The sequence below is a fragment of the Hypanus sabinus genome, chromosome 11 (assembly GCF_030144855.1).
Source record: "Hypanus sabinus isolate sHypSab1 chromosome 11, sHypSab1.hap1, whole genome shotgun sequence".
NCBI lineage: Eukaryota > Metazoa > Chordata > Chondrichthyes > Myliobatiformes > Dasyatidae > Hypanus > Hypanus sabinus.
This window is the reverse complement of record NC_082716.1, coordinates 97641010-97664864: the sequence shown is the minus strand read 5'-3', so window position 1 is coordinate 97664864 and position 23855 is coordinate 97641010. Positions and strand designations below refer to the sequence as shown.

Here is a 23855-nt window from a genome sequence, read left to right as displayed (position 1 = left end):
ATGTGGCCTAACTAAAGCTTTATATAGCTGCAGATTTATTCCTTGCTCTTGTATTAATGCCTCAGCCAATGCACCTTCTTTACCATTCTTTCTCCTTTTGTGGCCACTTACAGGGTGCTATGGACTTGGGCCCCAAGTTCCCTCTGCGCATCAGTGTCATTAAGGATCCTGCCATTTACTGTATGCTTTTCTCTTATCTTTGGACCCCCCCCCCCCAAAGTGAAATCCCTCACACAATAACTCAAGTGTCATGCTGTAGAATGATGCATGATTATCATAAGCGCATGGGCTTCCAGAGAGACTGCTGTACTTTCTCGGTTGCACTCTGTGCCCTAAGAACATGGAGATGAAATACGAGTTTTGCCTATGTTTAGTGACAGATACCACCTTGGTAGAGGAGGGGGCCTGATGCAAAATCAACTAATTGGATGTAGGATTAATGACCTGAATGCAGGGAATTCCATTGTCATATCCAGAGATATGAGTCATCCTTGATGTGAACCAGCCAGAGCACCCAAACCTTCCTTGGAACTGAATACAAGGAGCCCACACAAACCGCTCCACAAAAATTAATGTTTTTAGTACTTCTGTGTGAAACCTGCAAATTTCTGGTTTAGCACCTCCAACATTGAATCATGGTAATTATCAATTAGCCCCGAACAGAACTATCAAACATTTGCTGCTTATTAGCACATTTATCTGTTTACATTCTTCCCATAAAGCTGTTGATGAACTCGTTGAAAGTGGAGAGAGATCAACAATGAGAGATTACATGACCTGAAAGTCCTGATATGCTGATTGTAGACCATTGGAAAAGAGGTGATGTGAAGCAAAAGAGAAATCCCCTGGCACGCAATAGTTGTGATGATTTTGTCAGTGCCAGAGTTTGGGAAATGTGCCTGATGATCTCTGAATGTTTGTTTGGAATGGAATGTCTAGTTTTCCTTGACACTTAAACTCCATTTGAATACATGATTCTGGCTACAATCATTGCCAACTGTGTTGTGCTGGCTTTGGAACAGCACCTGCCAAATGGAGACAAGACCCCCATGGCTCGAAGTTTGGTGAGTACAAAGCTATCTGTTGGGGACTTGGGGTTGCTAGAGGTAAGGGTTGAGGAGAAGGTGAAGGATGGAGGGTGCAGTGGCTTCAGACTTTGTGTTGGGGGTGTTTGAAGTGTTAAGTAGCTGGGTCATGTAGGTACAGATCTGGAGATTTGAGGCGAGTAACTGAGAGGTGGGTTTGGAATTGGAGGGCTGGATTAGAATTTGCAAATTACGAAAAATTAACAAGTGAGGATTCAAGGTTAAGGAGCTTGTAGGACAGGATTGGAGATGTGTGAAGCCGTGGGAAAGAAAAAAGCTGAGCATTTGGATACATTTTTCAGTAAGGAAGTTTGAGGAAATAGTGACAGAGACGGTGGTGTTGTGATGGTCATTTGATGAGCTGCCTTTTCAGACCAATGTTTGGTCAAAGTTATTCTCCAATAGCATTTCAAACACATTCTGTTATAACCTTTCAATTGTTTTTTATGTTCCCTCCATCAGGAACAAACTGAGCCATATTTTATTGGGATCTTTTGCTTTGAAGCTGGGATTAAAATTGTAGCACTGGGATTTGTATTCCACAAAGGATCGTATCTTCGGAATGGCTGGAACGTAATGGATTTCATCGTTGTCCTGAGTGGGTAAGTAATTTCAGTCTTCTCATCTTAAAGTGCACTACACAGGAAGCAGCCTAACATGACCATTGGGGTTCATATAAACCTTTCGATTTGCCTTCACAACACCCCACTGGGATACCATTCTATTTCTATTCTCACCCCATAAATATCCATTGGCATCGACTACCACATATCAATTGGACTGACCAGAATACCTCCTTTTGTCCCACTGTATCAAGTTGACATGTAACCTCAGTGTTTTTTTATTAGGAAGTGATTCAGGAGACTAGTAACTTGTGATACTGTCCAGTCAGATGAGGGGTAGTTACCTGAAGAGCTTTGCCCATAAGTCGCACAGAATTATCAGAGGTCACCAGGCAGTGCTGTACTGGTAAGATATGGAAAATGGCTTAGGTTTATCCTTCACAAAGAGCAGGACCAATCCAATCCCTGATTCCCATACATTAAATCTCTCCGTTATCTGATAGCTTACTGGTAATGCTACAGTCATCTGCATGGACTTCAGTAAATCCTTTGACAAGGTCCTATGTAGGAAACAGCTCTAGAAAGCCCATGTGGCCCTTGACAAGTTGGAAAATTTGATCCAAAATTCACTTGTTAGGATAATGTTTGTTGGAGGGGTGTTAATTCTGTGACATGCGAGTATTCAACTGTGATATATGAGACCATTGTTCTATATTTTAACAACACGGATATGAATATAGAGGGTGTGATTAGAAAGTCCATCACCGGAGATTCTGAGGAGTCATTGAATTGTTCATTGTGGGAGTGAGATTTGAAAAAGTGAGTGGGGCCAGTTGGGGAATCCTCAGGAATCCTCAGGAGTCTGTGGAGATTTGGCATGTTATCAGAAACATTGGCAAACTTCCATAGATGTGTGGTGGAATGTGTGCTGACTGGCTGCATTACAGCCTGGTATGGGAACACCAATGCCTTTGAGTGAAAAATCCTATGAAAAGTAGTGGATTCAGCCCAGTACGTCATGGGTAAAAGCCTCCCAACCACTTACAGCTACATGAAGCGTTGCCATAGAAAAGCAGCATCCATCATCAGAGGCCCTCACCACCCAGGCCATGCTCTTTTATCGCTGCTGCCATTAGATAGAAAGTACAGGAGCCTCAGGACTCACATCACCAGGTTCTAGGACAGTTATTACCTTTCAGCCATCAGGCTCTTGAACCAAAAGGGATAGCTGCACTAATTTAAGGACTCTCTTCTTGTTATTTCATGCTCATTATTTATTTCTATTTATTATCTGTATTTGTTCACAGTTCCTGATGTTTACAATTTGCAGATCCTGTTTACAGTTACCATTCTATAGGTTTGCTGAGTTTGTTAGGTTTCTCCCTGATGACTACACCTGCAAGAAGTGCAGCTAGTTGCAGCTTTTCACAGAGCATGATGAACTGTTGATTGACAGACGATACAGCAAGGTAGTTACACCAAGGTTGCAGGGCACAAGTAACTGTTGACCATTCGGAAGGGGAAGAGCAATGGGCAGTCAGTGCTGGGTACCCCTGTGGCTGATTCCCTAAATAATATATAGATCGCTTTGGATACTGTTGGAGGGGATGAGCTGGCAGAGGAAAGCCACAGCAGTCAGCTCTCTGACTCAGGAGGGAAGGCGGGGTGAAGAGACATGCTGTAGTGACGGGGAATACGTTGATTAAGAGAACAGACAGGATGTTCTGTCAGTGAGAACAGGATTTGTGGATGGCATGTTGCCTCCCAGTGCCAGTGTCTGAGACATCTCAGACTGAGTCCATAGAGTTCTTAAGTGGGGGGGTGAGCGGCCACAGGTCGGTGTCTGTGTTGTACCAATAACAAAGGTAGAAAGGGTGACAAGATCCTGCAAAGTAATTTCGGGGAGTTAGGTGCAAAGTTAAAGGACAGTTCCTTCAGGTTTGTGACTTCAGGGTTGGTTGCTACCCTTGCAACATGCTAGTGAGGCCAGAATTGGAAGATCACACAGTTGAACACATGACTAACAAGATGGTGCAGGTGGCAGGGCATCAGATTTTTAGATCATTGAGCTGCCTTCCAGGGAAGACGGGATGGTTTGCAGAAAGGGTTGCTAGTGCTGCTTTGAAGGGTTTAAAACTGGAGCTGAAGGGGAATAGGAATCAGAGTGTTAGGGCACATAGTGGAGTGGTTGTGGGAATGATGTTATTCAGCCTACATACATAGACAGGAATTGAAAGGTTGAGCATGGTGGCAATAATGTTCTGAATTGCATCTATTTTAATACAAGGAGTATTGTGGGTAGGGCTGATGAGCTTAGAGCATGGATAAGCGTATGGAATTGCTGTATTGTTGGCATCAATAGGTTGCAATAGGGGCAGGACTGGCAGCTCAATATTCAGGAGGGATTAAAGGAGTCAGAGAAAATGTCATTGTAGTGCTCGGACAGGATGGACTAGAGAGCCCATCTACTCAGGTTGTCTGAATGGAACTAAGGAATAAGAAATGGAAGGCTTTGGGGCTCCAAGGCTTCGCGGCGCTGGGAATGGGCTGATTCCGTGCCAGTGCTGCCGACTGAAGCTTCGCGGAAGAAAACGGAACATCGGGAACAGCGGATCAACTGGTCGGGCCTCTGTACTCTTTCTCTCGTTTCTGGGGAGAGTTTGTTGCCAATTCTCAAGTTGGAGTACCCAAAAAAGAAACATGCAAGAGACTGTAAATCAGCAAGTTGTTTTGTCTGTGACCCCCCCCCCCCCATGCTGTGTGACTCTTCTCTGCCATTTTATTAGGTAGAGGGAGAGCCTATGACATGTCAAATTGTCGGGTGAATGATTAGTTCCTGCTGTACTGCAGATCATGGTCTTTATTGGGGGTTTGTTATCACATGCTTGGTGCGTGGTGGGTGCTGATGGTTTTTGCAAAAAAGTGCGGGGGGAAGGATTTTGCTTAGCGTGGGAAGACCTTTGGGGTTCTTACACTTTAACTGACACTTATTCTTTGGGGCACACTTCTGTTTTCATGGATGTCTGAAGAACAAGAATTTCAGGTTGTATATTGTATACATTCTCTGATATTAAATGAAACTGTTGAACTATTGAATATGTTAATGGAATTATACTAAAGACCACCCAATAGTCAGTAGGATTTAGAGGAAGAAATGTGTAAAGAGATGTGCAAGAATTATAACATTGTGATTGATAGTAGGTGATTATAACTTTCCACATAATGACTGTAAAAGGGCTGGATTGAGTAGTTTGTCAAATGTGATCAGGAAGGTTTCCGTAATCTATAGATGTTCCTACTAGAGAGAATGTAATACCAAATCTCCTATTCCTAAATGAGACAGGGCAGGTGACAAGGGTGTGTTGGGGAAAACATGTCAGATCTAGTGATCAATAATTCCATTAGTTTCAAGATAATTATGGAGAAGAATAGGCTTGGTCCTTGGATTGAGATAATTAATTTGGAGTAAGGCCAATTTTGATGGGACCGTGTCAAATGCCTTGCTAAAGTCCACGTAGACAATATCCACTGCGTTTCCTTCATTAACATTCCTGGAAACATCATGAAAAAACTCTTCAAGATTGGTTAGATGTGATCTACCATGCACAAAGCCATGTTGTCTATACTTAATCAGTCTATGCTATCCAAATACTTAAGTATCCGGTTCCTTAGAATATCTTCCAATAACGTACCCACTACTGTTGTCAGTCTCACTAGCCTATAATTTCCCAGCTTATTCTTAGAGGCTTTCTTAAACAACACAACGGCATTATCTATCCTCTAATCCTCTGGCACCTCACCCGTGGCTAAGGATGTTTTAAGTCCCTCTGCCAGGGCCCCTGCAATTTCTGCATTAACCTCCCACAGGGTCCAAGGGAACACTTTGTTAAGCCCTGGAAATTTATCCAGCCTAATTCGCCTCAGGACATCTACGACCTCCTCCTCTGTAATCCATATACTGTCCATGCCCTCATTTCTGTTTTGCCCCATTTCTATAGACTCTGTGTCCTTCTGCTGAGTAAATACATTTAAGGTCTTCCCCTATCTTTTTTGGCTCCATGCATAGATGTCCACTCTGAGTTTCAAGAGGTTTAATTTTGTGCTTTGCTATCCTTTTGCTTCCCTCTGTACTTAATATATCTGTAGAAGCCTTTGGGATTCTTCTTAAGCTTGTTTGTCAGAACAACTTCAAGCTTTCTTTCAGCCCTCTTGATTTCCTTCTTAAGTGTTCTCTTGCCTTTCTCATACTCATCAAGTACCTCATTTGTTCCTTCCCGCCTTTACCTGCTATGCATGCCCTCCTTCTCTTTAACGATAGCCTCAATTTCTCTTGAAAACCAAGGTTCCCTAAATCTGTTACCCTTGCTATTTAATCTGACAAGATTGTAAAAACTTTGTACTCTCAACATTTTACAAGACCTCCCACTTACCAAGTATACCTTTGCCAAAACAATCAACACTTATCAACACTTGCCAGATCCTTTCTGATACCATCAAAATTGGCCTTTCTCGAATTTAGAATCTCAACCTGCAGACCAGACCCATCCTTCTCCATAATTCAAAGTTCAAAAGTTACAACTAAATTTATTACCAAAATGCATATATGACACCATATTATACTCTGAGATTTGATTCTTGTAAACATACACAGTAAATCTAAGAAAAACAGTAGAAGCAATGAAAGGTTGTATCCAACAGGATGGGCGAACAACCAATGTGCAAAGAACACCAAACTGTAAATACAAAAGAAAAAGAAACAATGAATATCGAGAACATGAAATGATGAGTTATTGCAAGTCAGTCCATAGGTTGTGGGAACAGTTCCGTGATGGGGTGGATGAAGTTGAGTGATGTTATTCCTTCTGGTTGAAGAGCTTGATGGTTGAGGGATAATAACTGTTCCTTAACCCGGTGGTCAGGGTCATGAGGCTCCTGTACCACCTTACTGATAGCAGCAGTAAGAAGAGAACCTGTCTTAGGTGGTGGGAGTCCTTGATGAGAGGTGCTGCTTTCCTGCGACAGGGCTCCATGTAGTTGTGTTCAGTGGTGGGGAGGGCTTTACCCATGATGGACTGGGTTGTATCCACTACCTTTTGTAGGACTGTTTCATTCAAGGGCATTGACATTTCCATACCAGGCATGATGGAACCAGTCATTACACTCTCCACCACACATCTATAAAAAATTGTCAAAGTTTTAGATGTCATGCTGAATCTTCGCAAATTTTAAGGAAGCAGAGGTGCTGCCATGCTTTCTTCATAATTGTATCTACAGGCTGGCCAAGAACAGATCCTCTAAAATGATAACACCAAGGAATTTTAAGTTGCTTATGCTGTTCACCTCTGATTCCCCCAATCTTGAAACGAATGATATTATAGAAATGTAGAAAACCTACAGCACAATACAGGTCCTTCGGCCCACAATGCTGTGCTAAGCATGTATTATAGAAATTATCTAGGGTAACCCATATCCCTCTATTTTTTTAAGCTCCGTGTACTTATCCAAGAGTCTCTATACAGACCCTATTGTATGCGTAATCACTAGATTCAAAGTGTTCTCTACGTTCAGTTATGTCACAAGCTCTGAAGATATTCCCTAATAGAAGATCCAGTTCTTTACAGTCTCTAGTTGGGACCTGTATGTATTGATTGAAGGAACTCTCCTGAACACACTTGACAAACCTTATCCCATTCAGCCCTTTTTCAGTATGGGAGTCCCAGTTAAAACGTGGAAAGTTCAAATCAGTTTCTGGTAAAACCTTGCGTTTCTTGTAACTGTCAACAATCTCTCTACAAATTTATTCCTCAAAATCCTGCTGACTATTGGGTGATCTTATAACATAATCCCTCCCGCTCTATCGTATCTAAAATAACTGAGCCCCAGAACATTAAGCTGTCAGTCCTGCACCTCCTGCAACTTCTGGTAATTTTACCCTCTCACCTGCTGATCACCTCTGACTGGTATCCCTCCTCCTTCCCTTTCTCCCATGGTGCACTCTCCTCTCCCTTCAGATTTTGTCTTCTTCAGCCCCCTTACCTTTTCCTTCTATATCACCTCGCAGCTTCTCACCTCACCCTTCCCTCACCCACCTAATTGCCCCTTCACCTAGCTTCACCTCTCAGATTCCAGTTTGTACTTCTTCCCCTCCCCTCATCACCTTCTTATTCTGTCTTCTTCGCCCTTCCTTTACAATCTTGATAAAGAGTCCTAGCCTGAAATGTTGACTCTTTATTCCTTTCCATCACTGCTGCTGAGTTCCTTCAGCAATTTGTTAGTCTTGATGGAAAAAGCATGAAGATGGAGGTCACTGGGAAGAGGCAGAATCATTGCTCAGCATGGACTAGATGGGCTGAAGGATGTGTTGCAGTACTGTAAGACCTTATGAAATTTGGTAATGCTGTTAGCATGTAAGGAAGATAGTCAGAAATTACAAGATGATGTTGAGCAGAGGTAAGATGGATGTTTTGATGGCAGATGGAATGTAATCCTGATGATCACAAAGCAATGCATTTTGGAAGCTTGCTTAAGGATAGGAACTAGACAATGAATGGCAGGCCTCCAGGAGGTATAGAGGAACAACGGGTCCTCTGCAGACATCTAAGGTTATCTGAAATTGGCAGCTTACGCAGATAAGCACCACATAGAGCAGCAACTGCCATGTTCTGGTGAACGGTAAGGCTTTGGTAAAGCTCAGGAGGCAGAGTTGTAATCTGCTAATGTTTGTTCTCTCCCTTTGTAGAAAGGACCGGTGATAATGGATATGCAAGGTAAGTCAGAGGAATGCTCCTCCTGTAAACTGTGGGACCTTGGGCAGACTTCCAGTCTCTGTGGTGACTTCAACCTTTAATAAGTGTGTCTAGCTGCAGCTCCCGTCACTCCACCTGGAGAGGTTTGAGCTGCAGTTAGACTCTATAAAGTATCTGGGATGCACAGTATCTGGTAGGTATCACAATCAGTGAGTTGGTCACATCGCAGGTACACTACTGGTGACAGGAGACCACCACAGAGAACAATAAGGACTGGTGGTGCCCTGCGTTAAACAGATATAGTTTTGGTTATGACTGTGGTGGCACCAGCAAAGTTTACAGCACAAAAGTTGGTACTGATGCAGAGCAGGGAGGGAAACATCTAGGTAGGCAGTAGCAGTGGGGGATTTGTTAGTGATGGGACAGACAGGTGCTTCTGTGGCTGAGTAAGACTCCAGAATGTCTCAGGAGTGAATCTGCAGATGCTGGAAATAAATAAAACACACAAAATGCTGGCAGAACCCAGCAGGCCAGACAGCATCTATGGGAGGAGGTAATCACCTGATGAAGGGTTTCGTCCCGAAACGTTGTTATTACCTCCTCCCTTAGATGCTGTCTGGCCTGCTGAGTTCTGCCAGCATTTTGTGTGTTTTCTCCAGAATGGTCTGCTGCCTCCTTGGTGCCAGAGTCAGGGATGCCTCTGAGTCAATACGGAACATTCTGAGAAAGAAGGAGAATAACTAGAGATTATCGTCTCACTGGTACAGAACAAGATTAGAGGCATAGGTAATAAAAATAAGCAGAATTATAGTAGTGTGAGATTTTAAATTGCCCCATTTTAACTGGAATTGCCTTAGTGCAAGAGGATTAGATGGGATGGAATTTGTTAGGTGGGTCCATGAAAGATTTCTGAGACTAGTGACGAGGCTGTAACTCAGACTTTCTGTTGGGAAATAATACTGAACAAGTGCTGGAAGTGTTAGTGAGGAAGCACATGGCGCAATTCTGTCAGCGGAATTGAGAAAATGTTAGTCTTCCAGTTGAGGCCTTGAATTGGGGTAATGCTTATTTCAGTACTCGAGAGGGGACCTCATGAAGTTAGATGTCGTGAACAGCACCATTCGACAAATGGGAGTCTTTTAAAGGAGAGCTAGCAAGAGTTCAGAGCCAGTATGTTCTAGTAAGAGTGAAAGGGGAAGAGAGAGCAAAATTAGGAAAGCTTGAATGACAAAGAATACTGAAGGTTTGATTGGGGAGAATATGGAAACAAATGGCAGGTACAGGCAATTAGAAGTAGGCCATCCTATCACTGAGTCCTGGCCCTCAGTTCAATATGATTACAGCTGGCCTCAGCTCCTGTGCAATAGAGCATAGAATGTTCTGTTCTAATCAGTACCACATAGGAACAGGCCCTTCAGCCCAGAATGTTAAGATGAACTAATTAAACTTGCAATTAAGAGACCTCCTGCTGGCACATGCTTATATCTCTCTCTTCACTGCATATTTATGGTGCCCTTTAAAACACTTGTCTTCATCACCTCCCCTGCAAGAGCATTACAGGCACCCAGCACTGTGTAAAAACTTGCCTCGCACATCTCTTTTGAATTTTCCACTTCCCATCTTAAATGTTTGCCTTCAAATGTTAAACATTTCGACCATGGGAGAAATATACAGGCTGTCTGTCTATGTTTTGCATAATCTTATAAACTTCTATCAGGTCTTTGCCACTCCAGAGAAAACAACCTGATATGTTCAATCTCTCCCCATAGCACATGCCCTCTAATCCAGACGGCATCCTGATGAAACACTCTGCATCCTCTACAAAGCTTCCACATCCTATTTATATGGGGCTATCAGAACTGAATGCTGTACTCCAGATGTGGCCTAACCAGAGTTGTATAAAACTGCAGTATAATTTCCTGACTATTGAATGCAATGCCCTGAATAATAAAGGCACATGCCTTCTTTACCTGTCAACTTGCGCAGCCACTTTCAGGGAGCTATGGACTTCTACCCCAAAATCCCTCTGTACATTAACACTGTGAAGGGTCCAGTCATTAATTGTCCATTCTCTTCACAGATTAATACTGTTAAGGGTCCTGTCATTAGCTGTCTATTCCCTCTGTACATTAATACTGTTAAAGGTCCAGTCATTAACTGTGTATTCTCTCTGTACATTAACTGTTAAGTGTCCTGTCATTAACCATGCTTTCTCTCTGTACATTAACACTGTTAAGGATGTTAACATTAAGTGTGTAATCTCTAGTACATTAACTGTTAAGGACCCTGTCATTAAACTGTGCACTATCTCTGTACATTAACTGTTCATTCTTGCTGTACGTTAACTGTTAAGGGTCCTGTCACTAACTTTGTAATTTCTGTGTACATTAACTGTTAACTGTCCTGTCCTTAACCGTGCATGCTGTCTGTACATTAACTGTTAAGGGTCCTGTCCATTAACTGTAATCTCTCTGTAAGTTAACTGTTGAAGGTTTTGTCATTAACTGTGCATTTTCTCTGTACATTAACTGTTAAGTCTCCTGTCACTAACTTTGTAATTTCTCTGTATATTGACTGTTAAGGACCCAGTCATTAACTGTGCATGCTCCCTGTACATTAACTGTTTGGGACCCTGTCATTAAACTCTGCATTCTCACTGTACATTAACTGTGCATTCTCTCTGTACATTAACTGTTAAGGACCCTGTCATTAAACTCTGCATTCTCACTGTACATTAACTGTGCATTCTCTCTGTACGTTAACTGTTAAGGATCCTGTCATTAAACTGTGCATTCACTGTACATTAACTGTGCATTCTCTCTGTACGTTAACACTATACCCACAAAAGGTTAAGTACCCACACAATATTTAAGAATTATGTAGATTATTATTTGAATCAGCAAGTGGAGGCAAATGGGATAAGTATATATGGTCAGCAGACATTGTGGCTGTTGTGTTCCTGTCTCTCAAATTTGATGCTGCCTGCTGAGTTTCTTCAGCATTTTGTCTGTGTCCCTTGAATTGTCTACATGTCCATTGTCTACATGGCCCTTAGCTTGCCCTTTGACAAGGTTCCTCATGGTATGTTGACCTGGAAGATTAGATCTAGCTACCTGGGTAAAATGTTAGCTTGGAGGAAGGAGTCAGAGGATGTATTCAGATTGGGGCTTTGGTGGTGTGCAACAGGGCTCAGTGCTGAGTCCATATTGTTTGTTATCTGTATTAATGATTTGGATGACTATACTTGTTAAATGATTTGTAAGTTTGAGGATGACACCAAAATTGGTGGTGCAGTGGGGGCAATGAAGAAGATCATTTGAGGTTACAGCAGAATCTAGATGGGGAAGTAGGCTGAGGAATGGTAGCTAGGATTTAACTCTGAAAAGTGTGAGGTGTTGCATTTTGGTAAGTTAAACCAGGGCGAGACTTGACACTAAATGGTAGGGCCCTGAAAAGTATTGTAGAACAGAGAACCTGAAGGTTGCTGGTTCATAGTTTCAAGAAAATGACAGCACAGGTCAGCAGAGTGGAGAAGGAGGTGTTTTGCACATTGGCCTTCATCAGTCAGGGCACTCAGTTCAGATGTAAGGATGGCATGTTTCAGATGAGCTAGTCATTGGTGAGACCACACTTAGATTATTGTGTGCAGTTCCAATTGCCCAGGTATAGGAAGGATGCCATTAAACTGGAAAGGATGCAGAAAAGTTTAACAAGTTTGTCAGGATTCCTGATGGTCTAGTGGTTAGGATTTGGTGCTTTCATCACCCTGGACCGGGTTGGATTCCTGGTTAGTAAAGATAGTTTTGGGGATGTCAGAGGTAAGTTTTTTCATTCAGAGAGTGGTAGGTGTGAAACATGCTGTCATGGGTGGTGGTAAAGGCAGACCCTTAGCTTGGCGAGTTAAAAGTGGCGAGCTGTGTGGAAGGATGGATTAGATTGTCCTTGGAGTTAGTTAAAAGGTCGGCACAACATTGTGGCTGAAGGGCCTGGGTTGTGCTGTAAGGTTCTGTCTTCTGATGTTATCAGGACTGGAAGTTATAAGTTATGAGAGACTGTATCGGCTGGGTCTTTTTTCCCTGGAGAGTAGGAAGCTGAGGGCTGACCTTTTAGTGGTTTATAAAATCATGAAGGGAATAGATAGGGTGAGTGGTCACCTTTTTCACAGGGTAGAGGAGTTTAGAGTGTATAACCGAGAGGGAGAAGAGTTAACGGGAACCTTAGCAGCTTCTCATGCAGTGGTGGGTATATGAACAAGCTGGCAGAGGAAGTGGTAGAGATGGGTACAATTACAAGATTTAAAAGACATTTGGACAGGTTCATGGCCTGGAAAGATCTAGAAGGATATGGGCCTGTTGGAGGGATAAGGGACACTCTTAACTGAGACAAGCTCAAGTAGACATCTTGGTCAGCTTGGACAAGTTAGGCCAAAGTTTCCATGTTATGTACCTCTATGAATCTTCTTTACTTGTGATGGAATTGCTTAGCTCTGTCTGTTGCATGCTGCTGAATATCCATATGATACTTCCTAATCCATGCTGTCTCTGTCACTTATCTTTTTGGACATTTGCTGACAGCTGATCTATCAAACAGAAGAGATTCTGCAGATGCAGGATAGCCAGAGACCTTTCTGAAAAGGAGGGAAGAAGCCAGAATAAGAATGTTGGGGGGGGGGGGGGGGTGAGGACGACAGGCTAGAAGGTGACTGGTGAAGCCAGATGAGTGGGGGAGGGGTGATGAAGTGCTGGGAGGTGAAAAAGGTAAAGAAAGGGCTGAAGAAGGAATCTGATCAGAGAGGAGAGTGGACCATAGGAGAAAGGGAAGGAGGTGATAGGCACAGGTGAGGAAAAGAGTTTAAAGGGGAGCTAGAGTGGGGAATGAAAGAAGAGTGAATGGGGAGGGGGAAAAATTACGGGAAGTTAGAGAAATTGATGTTCATGTTATCAGGCTACTTAGACAGAATACAAGGTGTTGCTCCTCTAACCTGAGAGTTGCTTCATCATGGCAGTAGAGGAGGCCATGGACCAACATGTGGGAATGGGAATGGGGATTGGAATTAAAGTAGTTGGCCACTGGGAAATCCTGCTTATTGCAGATGGAGCAAAGCAGTCACCAATGTAGAGGAGGCCATATCAGGTGAACTGAATAGAGTAGGTGAAGTCACAACTTGAGAAAATCTAAAGATGCTTGACATCCAGAGCAACACACACAGAATGCTGGAGGAATTCAGCAGGTCAGGCAGCATCTATAGGAAAGAGTAAACAGTCAACGTTTCAGACTGAGACCTTTCAGAAGTATTCCAGCTTTCTGGGAAAATGGGGTGTTCAGGTTGAACAAAAGGCTTGCCATGATCTTACAGTCCTCCCTGATACAGGAGGGGTTCCAGAGGATTGAGGGCATCCTATCAACCACAGCTGTTAGGGATGGGGGTAGTTTTTAGACATAAGAACTAGGGAAAATATCATTCAATACTTGGTAAAGTTACTGGAGAGCCAATATGGATTGATTAAAGGTATTATTGATTCATTAATAGTAATCAAAGTAATAAAAAAGGGAATAACATAATTACCATCTTGATGGATTTTCAAATTGATAACTTCCCATAACAGCCAGTAGTAAAGTTGAGGCCTCTGGTTCAGAAGCGGCATAGATGGGAAATTAGAGTTAAGTTAGAATGCCATTAAGTCACACAGCATGAACATTACCCATTCAGTCCATCAGATCTATGCTAATCATTCGTGCCCTTTCAACATTAATCCCATTTAACCTTCTGTACTTTACCAGCACCTCCCCCAGATTCTATGGAAGATTTACAGTAGCCTGTTAACCTGCCAGCCACATTTATTTGAGAAGGCTGGAGCAGTTTGATGAAACGCGTCCATTTACTGGGTGATTGTTAAACTTTGTGTAACAGCACTGGAGGTTGGGATTTAACAAGGATCACTGTAACTGTGAGACAGCAGCTGTCCAAGTTGTGTCATTGAATAGTTGTTTGGAGGATTTGTTTTACCGGAGTTCAGAGATGGGACCACTGGATTTTTCACACTGATTCATAGATTTGGAAGCACAGGGGAAAATTACAGATTTGCCCTAAGTCTGGAATTGTGACAAAAATTGAGAAGATTAGTAATGGCAGAACCCACAAAAGGGCTCACAGAGTGTGCTGAGAAAGCCTGATGACATTTAAAATTTAAAGAATAATGTAAAATGATGCACATTGGCAGAAATAATAAGGAGAGACAATATAGATTAAATAGCACAGTTATAAGCAGAGTACAGGAATAAACAAAACTCCTCAAAAGAGGCAACACAGTTTGAGAGAGGGGTTTGTAAAATGTGGGGTGCTGCAATTTCATAAATAGAGACATCGAGAACAAGATGATGTTGGTCTGTGTAGAACATTAGTTGAGCCTTAGCTGGAGTTGCGCCTCAGGTCCCTTTTAAACCTTTCTCCTTTCACCCTAAATCTATGAGTTTTAGCTTTGAACCCTGCTCCACTCAAGAAAAAAACTATTACTGCCCATCTTATCTACCATTAAGATTTAATACTTCTCTAAGATTGCCCCTCATTCTCCTACATTCCAAGGAATAAAGACCTATCCTGGGGCTAAGCCAAAGATCCGTTTAATTTCTTTAGCCACGGGCAATGTCCTGGGGAACTGGAGGGTAGCAAATGTTGTTCCATTGCTTAAGAAGGGAAATAAAAATACTCAAGGAATGTATTGGCTAGTGAGTGTCGTGTCAGAGGTAGGGAAATTTTTGGAGAGGATTTTTAATCATACGGTTTATACACATTTGGAAAAGCATGACCCAAATACGTGCAGTCAGCATGGCAGGTCATGTCTTACTAACTCGGTTGAGTTTTTGAGGTAGTGACCAAGGTGATCGATACTGCAGTGGTTAGTGGATGTTGTCTGCATGGACTTGAATAAGGCAAAGTTCTTCATTGTAGGCTGAATCAGAAGATTGACGTACATAGGGTCTACCTTGAATTGGTGAAAATTGGGTAAAACTGTTGTTGAGTGGGTTAGTAAATTTTCAGATAACACAAAGATTGGTAGAGTTGTGGATATTTAATTCAGGCAAGTGTAAAGTGTTGTTCTTTACAAAGTCATGAGTCATACAACACAAAAAGGTCCTTTGGCCCAATTGATCCATGCTGTCAAAGATGCCCATTTAAACTAGTCCAATTTGGCTTCATTTGGGCCATATCTTTCTTAATCTATCATATCCATGCATTTTAAATGTTGTTGAATTACCTGCATCAGCCACTTCCTCTGGCAACTCTTTTCATATACTGACCACCCTCTGAGTGAACAAAAAGTTGCCCCTCAATTTCCTATTAAACCTTCCACCTCACCTTAAACCTGTATCCTCAAAGTGTAGTTCTTAGTTTGTGATTTTATACTTTAGATCATTCTTCATTGTCCTACACTTCAGTGAAAACAATCCAACCTGGCTCAGCCTTTCTCCAGAACTCAGTCCCTCAAGTTCCAGAACATAAGAAACAAAAACAGGAATAGGACATCTGGCCCATCGAGCCTGCTTCGCCATTCAATAAGATCATGACTGATCTGACCATGGACTCATCCCCACCCACCTACCTTTTCCCCATAATCCTTAATTTCCCTACTGTGCAAAAAAAAACCCTCTCAAAAGAACCCACCTCAAAAGATTTCCTCTACACTCTTTCCAACTTAATAGTAACTTTCCTATAGCAGGATTACTAAAACTGAGCAGATCTTGTAGAACCACAACTAATATCCCAAATTCTATATTCAGTGCCCTGACTAATGAAAGCCAGTGCCAGAAGCCTTCTTGATCAGTCTACTTGTGATGCTATTTTCAGTGAATGATGTACTTTTACTCAAAATGCCCCTCTGTTCTACAACGCTCCTCAAACCTCCTATGCCTGGTATGTCTTCCCAAGATGCAACATCTTGCACTTATCCAAATTGCCATTCTTCAGCCCACATGCCCAGTTGATCAAGATCTACCATTTTCATTCTCAATGACACTACCTATTTTGGTAGCTTACTAGCTATGCCTTGTAGTTCCTTATCCAAAATACTGAGATAGCTGACAAATAGTAATGAGCATCGCAATGAATCCTATGCAAACCACTAGTCTCCAGTCTGAAAAACAAATCTCCCCATCACCCTCTGCTTCCTATCCTCAAGCCAGTTCTCTATCCAATTAGCTAGCTCTTGCTAGATCCAGTGCAGTCGAACATTCTATAGCAGTCTGACACACGGAACACTATCAAAAGGCCTTACTGATGTCTATATAGGCCATGTCAACTGCCCTGCCTCCATTGACTTTCTTGGTTACTACTTCAAAAATCTCAATCCTAATCATGAGACAGGATCTCCCATGCATAAAGCGATGCCGACTGTCCCTAATCACCCCATGTTTTTCCAAATGCTTGAATACCTTTCTCCTCAGAATCCCTTCTGGTAACTTATTTACCACAGTTGTTAGGCTTACTGGTCTATATTCTGGTCAAAGTTCCCAGATTTTTCTTTGCAGCCCTTCTCAAATAAAGGCACAACATGAGCCACCCTCCAGTATTCCAGCACTTCACTCAATGCTAATAATAATGCATATATCCCAGCCAGGGCACTTGTAATTTATTTAGAGTATATTAACTATATGCCCATCACTGAAGGAGATGTAATTGAGTTGACATCTCTGACAAGGTCAGATGCAGTTGATCTAATACCAATAACAATGGCAGTGATTTAAATCCATCAAGTATAATTGCTTTTAAGCTCTTGTGTCTCTCTGGAATAAAGTTCCACTGTGTAGGTAAGGTAAATAGAGAAGAAAATAAAAGAAAAGCTCTCTGAAAAGATTAAAAACCAATGATTAAATGTCAAAAGCAATAATATTGCAGGATGAGTGAGCGGAATCGAGGGAAGTTGTATAAAGTTGGGTAGGCCTTTCCTCTTTTTTTTACAACATACAATAGTACAATATAGGAACAGGCCTTTGGCCTACAACGACTGTGCCAACCATCGTGCCAAATTAAACTAATCTCATCTGTTGTACCTGGCCCCTGTCCTTCTATTCCTTGCCTGTTCACATATCTGTCTAATTGCCTGTAAACATTGCTACTTGTATAGTTTCCCCTTAGATTTGACCACCCAAAATGTATTACCTTACTCTTACTGTATCTGAATTAACCTCCATCTTCCATTTCTCTGCCTGAATTTCCAACTGGTTCATGTATCCTTCTGTTTCCTTTGATAATGTACTTCCCTTAATCTGTGTTCTCCAATTTTGTAAAATAAACCAACTTATTAAATAGACCAGTTACATTTTCTCTATTGTAAACTATTGAGGTCCCAGCAATGATCCCTATGAAATACACTGATCACTGACCTTCATCCAGAATAACACCCTTCTACCGTGGTCCTAAGTCCTCCATGGCAAAGTCAGTTTTGGATCCAATTTGGCATTTTACTATAAATCTTACAGCATTTGTTGTTTTGGACCATCTTGGAGATAAAATTTGGTTTTGATGAAAAGTTGTCCTGTTTTGTTTTTTTTTTGGCTGAAGTTGCCTCGTCCCAGTACCTGTATCTCTTTACATTTTAAATCTAGTGTATCACATACTGATTAATTTTAAATACAGTGGGATATTCTATATCTATCTCAATGAAAGTCAGATCCTTACCACTCTCCTAGTTATTGACCTCTTTAGAATTATAGATGTATAGCTCACAAACAGGCCTTTCGGCCCAACTAGTCCATACCATAAGACTGAAATACAGGAGCAGAATTAAGCCATTTGGGCCATTGCATCAGAACCACTATTCCATTATAGCTGATTTATTATCCCCCTTAACCTCATTCTTCTGCCCTCTCCCCATAACCTTTGTCACCCTGACTAATCAAGAACCTATCAATCTCCACTTTAAATACACTCAATGACAAAACTGCTCACAATACTCCAAGTGTGGTCTGACCAATGCCTTATAAATTCTCAGCTCACATCCTTGCTCTTATATTAAAGTCTTATCAATAAAATGCGAACATTGCATTTGCCTTCCTTACCACTGACTACTGCAAGTTCACCTTTAGGGAAACCTGCACAAGGCCTCCCAAGTCCCTTTGCACCTCTGATTTTTGTATATTTTTCCCCATTTAGAAAATAGTCTATGATTTTATTCCTTCTACCAAAGTACATGACCTTACACTTCCCTACACTATATTCCATCTGCCACTAATTGCCCATTCTCTCAATCTGTCTAAGTCATTCTGCACTCACCCTGCCCCTTCACCTATCTATCTTTGTATCATCCGCAAACTTGGCCACAAAGTCATCAATTCTGTCATCCAAATCACTGACAATTAATGTAAAAAGAAGCGCTCTCAACACTGACACCTCTTTATTCCCACTCTTTGCCTTCTGCCAGTCATCCAATTTTCTATCGATGCTAGATCGTTCCCGTAATACCATAGGCACTTAACTTCTTTAGCAGCCTCATATGTAGCACCTTGTCAAGAGCCTTCTGAAAATCCAAGTAAACAACATCTACTGAATCTCTTCAGTCTATCCTATCTGTTATTTCCTCAAAGAATTCCAACAGATTTTTCAGGCAAAACAGATTTTCCGTAAGGAAATCATGCTGACTTTGGCCTACTTTATCATGTGTTTCCAAGTATCCCAAAACCTCATCCTTAATAATGGGCTGTAATATCTTCCCAACCACTGAAGTTAGGTGCAATAGCCTACAATTTCCTTTCTTCTACCTCCCTCCCTTCTTTAAAAGTAAAGCGACATTTATGATTTTCCAGTCGTCTGGAACCATTTTAGAATCTACTGATTCATGAAAGATTATTACTAATTCCTCCACAATCTCTTCACCTACCTCTTTCAGAACCATTTGGTGTAGTCCATCTGATCCAAATGAGTTATCTATCCTCAAGAGGTTTCAGGTTCCTAAACACCTTCTCCTTGGTAATAATAACTACACTCATTAATGCCTCCTGACACTCTTGAATATGTAGCATACTGCTAGTATCTTCCACAGTGAAGACTGATTCAAAATACTAGTTCATCTGCAAATTTTTTGCATCCCATTGCTACCTCATCACTATCATTTTCCAGCACTCTTGCCTCTCTTTTATTCTGTATATATCGGAAAAAAACTCTTTGGTATCCTACTTTATATTATTGACTAGCTTAGCTTCATATTTCATCCTTTCCCTTCTAATGATTTTTTTTAGTTGCCTTCTGTTGGTTTTTAAAAGCCATGGTTGCCTCATCATCCCTTTAGAATACTACTACATCTTTGGGATGTATCTATCCTGTTCCTTTCAAATTGCTCCCAAAAACTCCAGCCATTGTGGTTCTGCCGTCGTCCCTGATAGAGTCCCCTTCTAATCAACTTTGGCCAGCTCCTCTCTCATGTTTCTGTAATTCCCTTTACTCCAGTGTAATACTGATACATCTGACTTTATGTTCTTCCTCTCAAACCGCATGGTGAACTCTATCATATTATCAGAATCAGGTTTATTATCACCAGCATGTGTTGTGAAATTTGTTAACTTAGCAGTTGCAGTTGAATGCAATACATAATCTAGAAGAAGACAAATAAATAAATAAGCAAATCAATTACAGTACATGTATATTGAATAGATTAAAATTGTACTAAAAACAAATAATATATATTAAAAAAGTGAGGTAATGTTCACAGGTTCAATGTCCATTTAGGAATAGGATGGCAGAGGGGAAGAAGCTGTTCCTGAATCACTGAGTGTGTGCCTTCAGGCTTCAGTACCACCTACCTGATGGCAACAGTGAGAAAAAGGCATACTTTTTGTATGCCTGCTGGAAAGGTGCTGGAGATCCTTAATAATGGACCTCCTGAGACAGCACTCCTTGAAGATGTCCTGGGTACTTTGTAGGCCAGTACCCAAGATGGAGCTGATCAGATTTACAACCCTCTGCAGCTCCTTTCGGTCCCCCCCCCACCCCATATTAGACATGATGCATCCTGTCAGAATGCTCTCCACGGTACATCTATAGAAGTTTTTAAGTGAATTTGTTGACATACCAAATCTCTTTAAACTCCTAATGAAGTATGGTCACTGTCTTGCCTTCTTTATAACTGCATTGATATGTTGGGACCAGATTAGATCCACAGAGATCTTGACACCTAGGAACTTGAAGCTGCTCACTCTCTCCACTTCTGATCCCTCTATGAGGATTGGTATGTGTTCCTTCGTCTTACCCTTCCTGAAGTTCACAATCAGCTCTTTTGTCTTACTGATGTTCAGTGCTAGATTGTTGCTGCGACCCCACTCCTCTAGTTGGCATATCTCACTCCTGTGTGCTCTCTCGTTACCGCCTGAGATTCTAGCAACAATGGTTGTATCATCACCAAATTTGTAGATGGCATTTGACCTCTGCCTGGCCACACAATCATGGGTATATAGGGAGTGGAGCAGTGGGCTAAGTACACACCCCTGATGTGCACCAGTGTTGATCATCAGCGAAGAGGAGATTTTATCACCAATCTGCACAGATTGTGGTCTTCCGATTAGTAAGTCAAGGATCCATTTCCAGAGTTAGGTACAGGGGCCCAGGTTCTGTAACTTCTCAATCAGGATTGTGAGAATGATGTTATTAAATGCTGAGCTATAGTTGATGAGCAGCATCCTGACATAGGTGTTTGTGTTGTCCTGGTGGTCTAAAGCCGTGTGGAGGGCCATTGAGATTGCACCTGCCATTGACCTATTGTGGTGATCGGCAAATTTCAATGGGTCCAGGTCCTTGCTGAGGCAGGAGTTCAATCTAGTCATGACCAACCTCTCAGAGCACTGTAGATGTGAGTGCTATCAGGCGATAGTTATTAAGGCAGCCCACATTACTGTATTCTTCTTAGGCACTGGTGTAATTGTTGCCTTTGTAAAGTAAATGAGAAGTTATGATCACTGTCTTCTAAGGGTTCCTTTACCTTAAACTTTTAAAATTAAATTTAGTTCATTACTCCTAATATTCAATCCAGAATGATCTTTGTCTTAATTGGGCCCAACCACAAGCTGCTCTAAACAGCTACCTCGTAGGCATTCTACAAATTTCCTCTTTTGGAATCCAGCACCAACCTGATTTTCCCCATCTATCTCGACTACTGTAGCATTACCCTTTTGACATGCCTTTTCTATCTTCTGTTGTAATTTATAGCCCTCATTCTGGCAATTTACAGGAGATAAGGATTCAGGGTAAGGTTTGCGAATCGGTATAGAATTGGCTCAAAAACAGAAAATAACGAGTTACGGTGAGAGGATTATTCTTACACCTAGAAGGTGTTCAAAGAGGGGTTACGCAAGGATTGGTTTTGGGGCTGCTGCTGTTTTTAATTTACATTAATGGTTTGGATAAGTGCATAACAAATAAACTAGTAAGGTTTGCCAATGACACAAAATTAGAGGGAACAGGCTAATAACATTCAGGCAGCAGAATCAATACAGTTAGGTCTAAACAAAATCCAGATGTGGGCAGATAAATGGCAGATGAAACTTAATGTAAGCTAATGTAAAATATTATAAATAGGAAGGAGAAATATTTGATATAAATATACAATGGGGGGGGGGTCTTGAGTTAGAAAGTGCACTTTATGACAAGGATCTGGGCATCCTGAAAGACTCATCACTATCAATATCTAGATAATGCACGGAAGTGATTAGGAAGGCTCATAGAATGTTAGGCTATATACTGTATGCGCTCAGTGCAGTTGAAGTCAAGGGATGTTTTGCTTAAGCTGTATAATGTGCCTATGAGGCCACACTTGAGCACTATGTACAATTTTGATCTCCCTATTGTGTGAGGGATGTGAAGTCACTGGAGGGAGTCCAGAGAATGGTAGCTAGGCTCATTCCAGGTCTGCAGGGTATGAGTATGAAGAAAGACTGAAAGAATTAAATCTTTGTAGCCTAAGTAGATGTAGATTGAGAGGAGACATGATAGAAGTGTCCAAAATCATTAAGGGAATAAGTAAAGTGGATGACAGTTGCACTTTAAAATTAATCCATCATCAAGGAGTCATGGGTGGAAAATGGTTATAGGAAGATTTCAGACTCACATCAGGAAGCATTTCTTTACACAGTGAGTTGTGGACACATGGAACAAATTATCTAGTTGTGTAGTTAAGAGTAGTACCTTGGAGTCTTTCAAATCCAAACTCAATAGTTATTTCAACACACTATGTAAATAGGAATTTGGCAGGCTTTGTTGGGCTGAATGGCCTGTTCTTGACAAAACCTTTCTAATGTTCTAATGCCATTGGTTCCAATGTATACCACAACCTCTGGCTGCTCACCCTCCCTCTTGAGAATCTTCTGCAGCCTGTCTGAGACATCCTGGACCTTAGCACCTGGGTGGCAACACACCATCCTTGCATCTCTTTCGTGGCCACAAAATCTCCTATCCTTCCCCTTAACTATCTAGTCTCCTATCACTATCACTCTGCCTGGCTTTGCTGACCCTGCGAGCCAGTTGCAGTGCTACTGGCCTGGCTGCTGCTGCTCTGCCTGGTAAGTCACTCCTCCACCCTCCAGCAGTATCCAAGTGGGTATGCTTGTTGCTGAGGTGAATGGGAACCTTGAACTGACTGCTCTGCTTCTTCCCTTTCTTCTGGTGGTTACCCTTTAATATCTGAAGTGTGACCACCTCAGAAAAAAGTCTCATCTTTGAGGTTTCAGCCTTCTGGATGATCCTGACTACATCTAGTTCCAGCTTTATGCAAATAAATCTCAAGTATTACATATAGGAATTACTTTATCAGTCAGTAACTGAATTTGGTTGCACTTTCTGCAGATATTGTCATCAAGAAAACTATAAGGTGCCCTGAAATCCAGCATCTCACAGGGAAGCATTTGATTGCCTGGTCTACCATCTTTCCTACCTCTGCTACACCCCTAACTTTGCAAGCTTTCATAAGTTCTAGCCTGTGTCTGTTCTCACCAAAGTCTGCTGAGCCAAACTTTGGCCACTTCAATAGCTGCTCCACTTGCACCTTGCTTCTTTTTTTAATTGGCCCCTGCTGAGTCATTAAGAGATCATTATGATTGCATCCTGCTGAGAAGATTCAAAAGGCCACAGCTCTTTTTACATCTTGCACTCCTTCACCAATGAATGTCTTCTGATGAGGATTGCAACCCATCAAGTTCTAAAAGGCCCCAAGCTCTTTTTACACCTCGCTTTGCCTCATCAATGAATGTCTTCTCATGATGATCGCAGGCTGCTGAAAATTAAACAAGATTTCACTTTTTCTTATGATTAATGGATTCCTTTACCTTCCTACTTGCCTGAATGTCTTATAAATGTTGTACGTTTCTCAAGCACTTCCTCGGGTAGCTAGTTTCATGTACCTCTATGAAAATAACTTAGTTTACAGGTTCCTATCAAATCTCTCCCCTCTCACTTTAAACTTATGTCCTCCACGTTCTTGGTT

At 41.7% G+C, this 23855-nt stretch overlaps 1 protein-coding gene across 1 annotated transcript in view; it reads left to right on the top strand.

Moving 5' to 3' along the window:
* LOC132402214 (probable voltage-dependent R-type calcium channel subunit alpha-1E) overlaps window positions 1–23855 on the top strand; it is a 600800-nt gene that overhangs the window by 147002 nt on the left and 429943 nt on the right. The window contains exons 3-4 of the mRNA XM_059984957.1: window positions 959–1064; window positions 1548–1687. Coding sequence (XP_059840940.1) covers window positions 959–1064; window positions 1548–1687 — 246 coding nt within the window. The remainder of the gene's footprint in view (window positions 1–958; window positions 1065–1547; window positions 1688–23855) is intronic.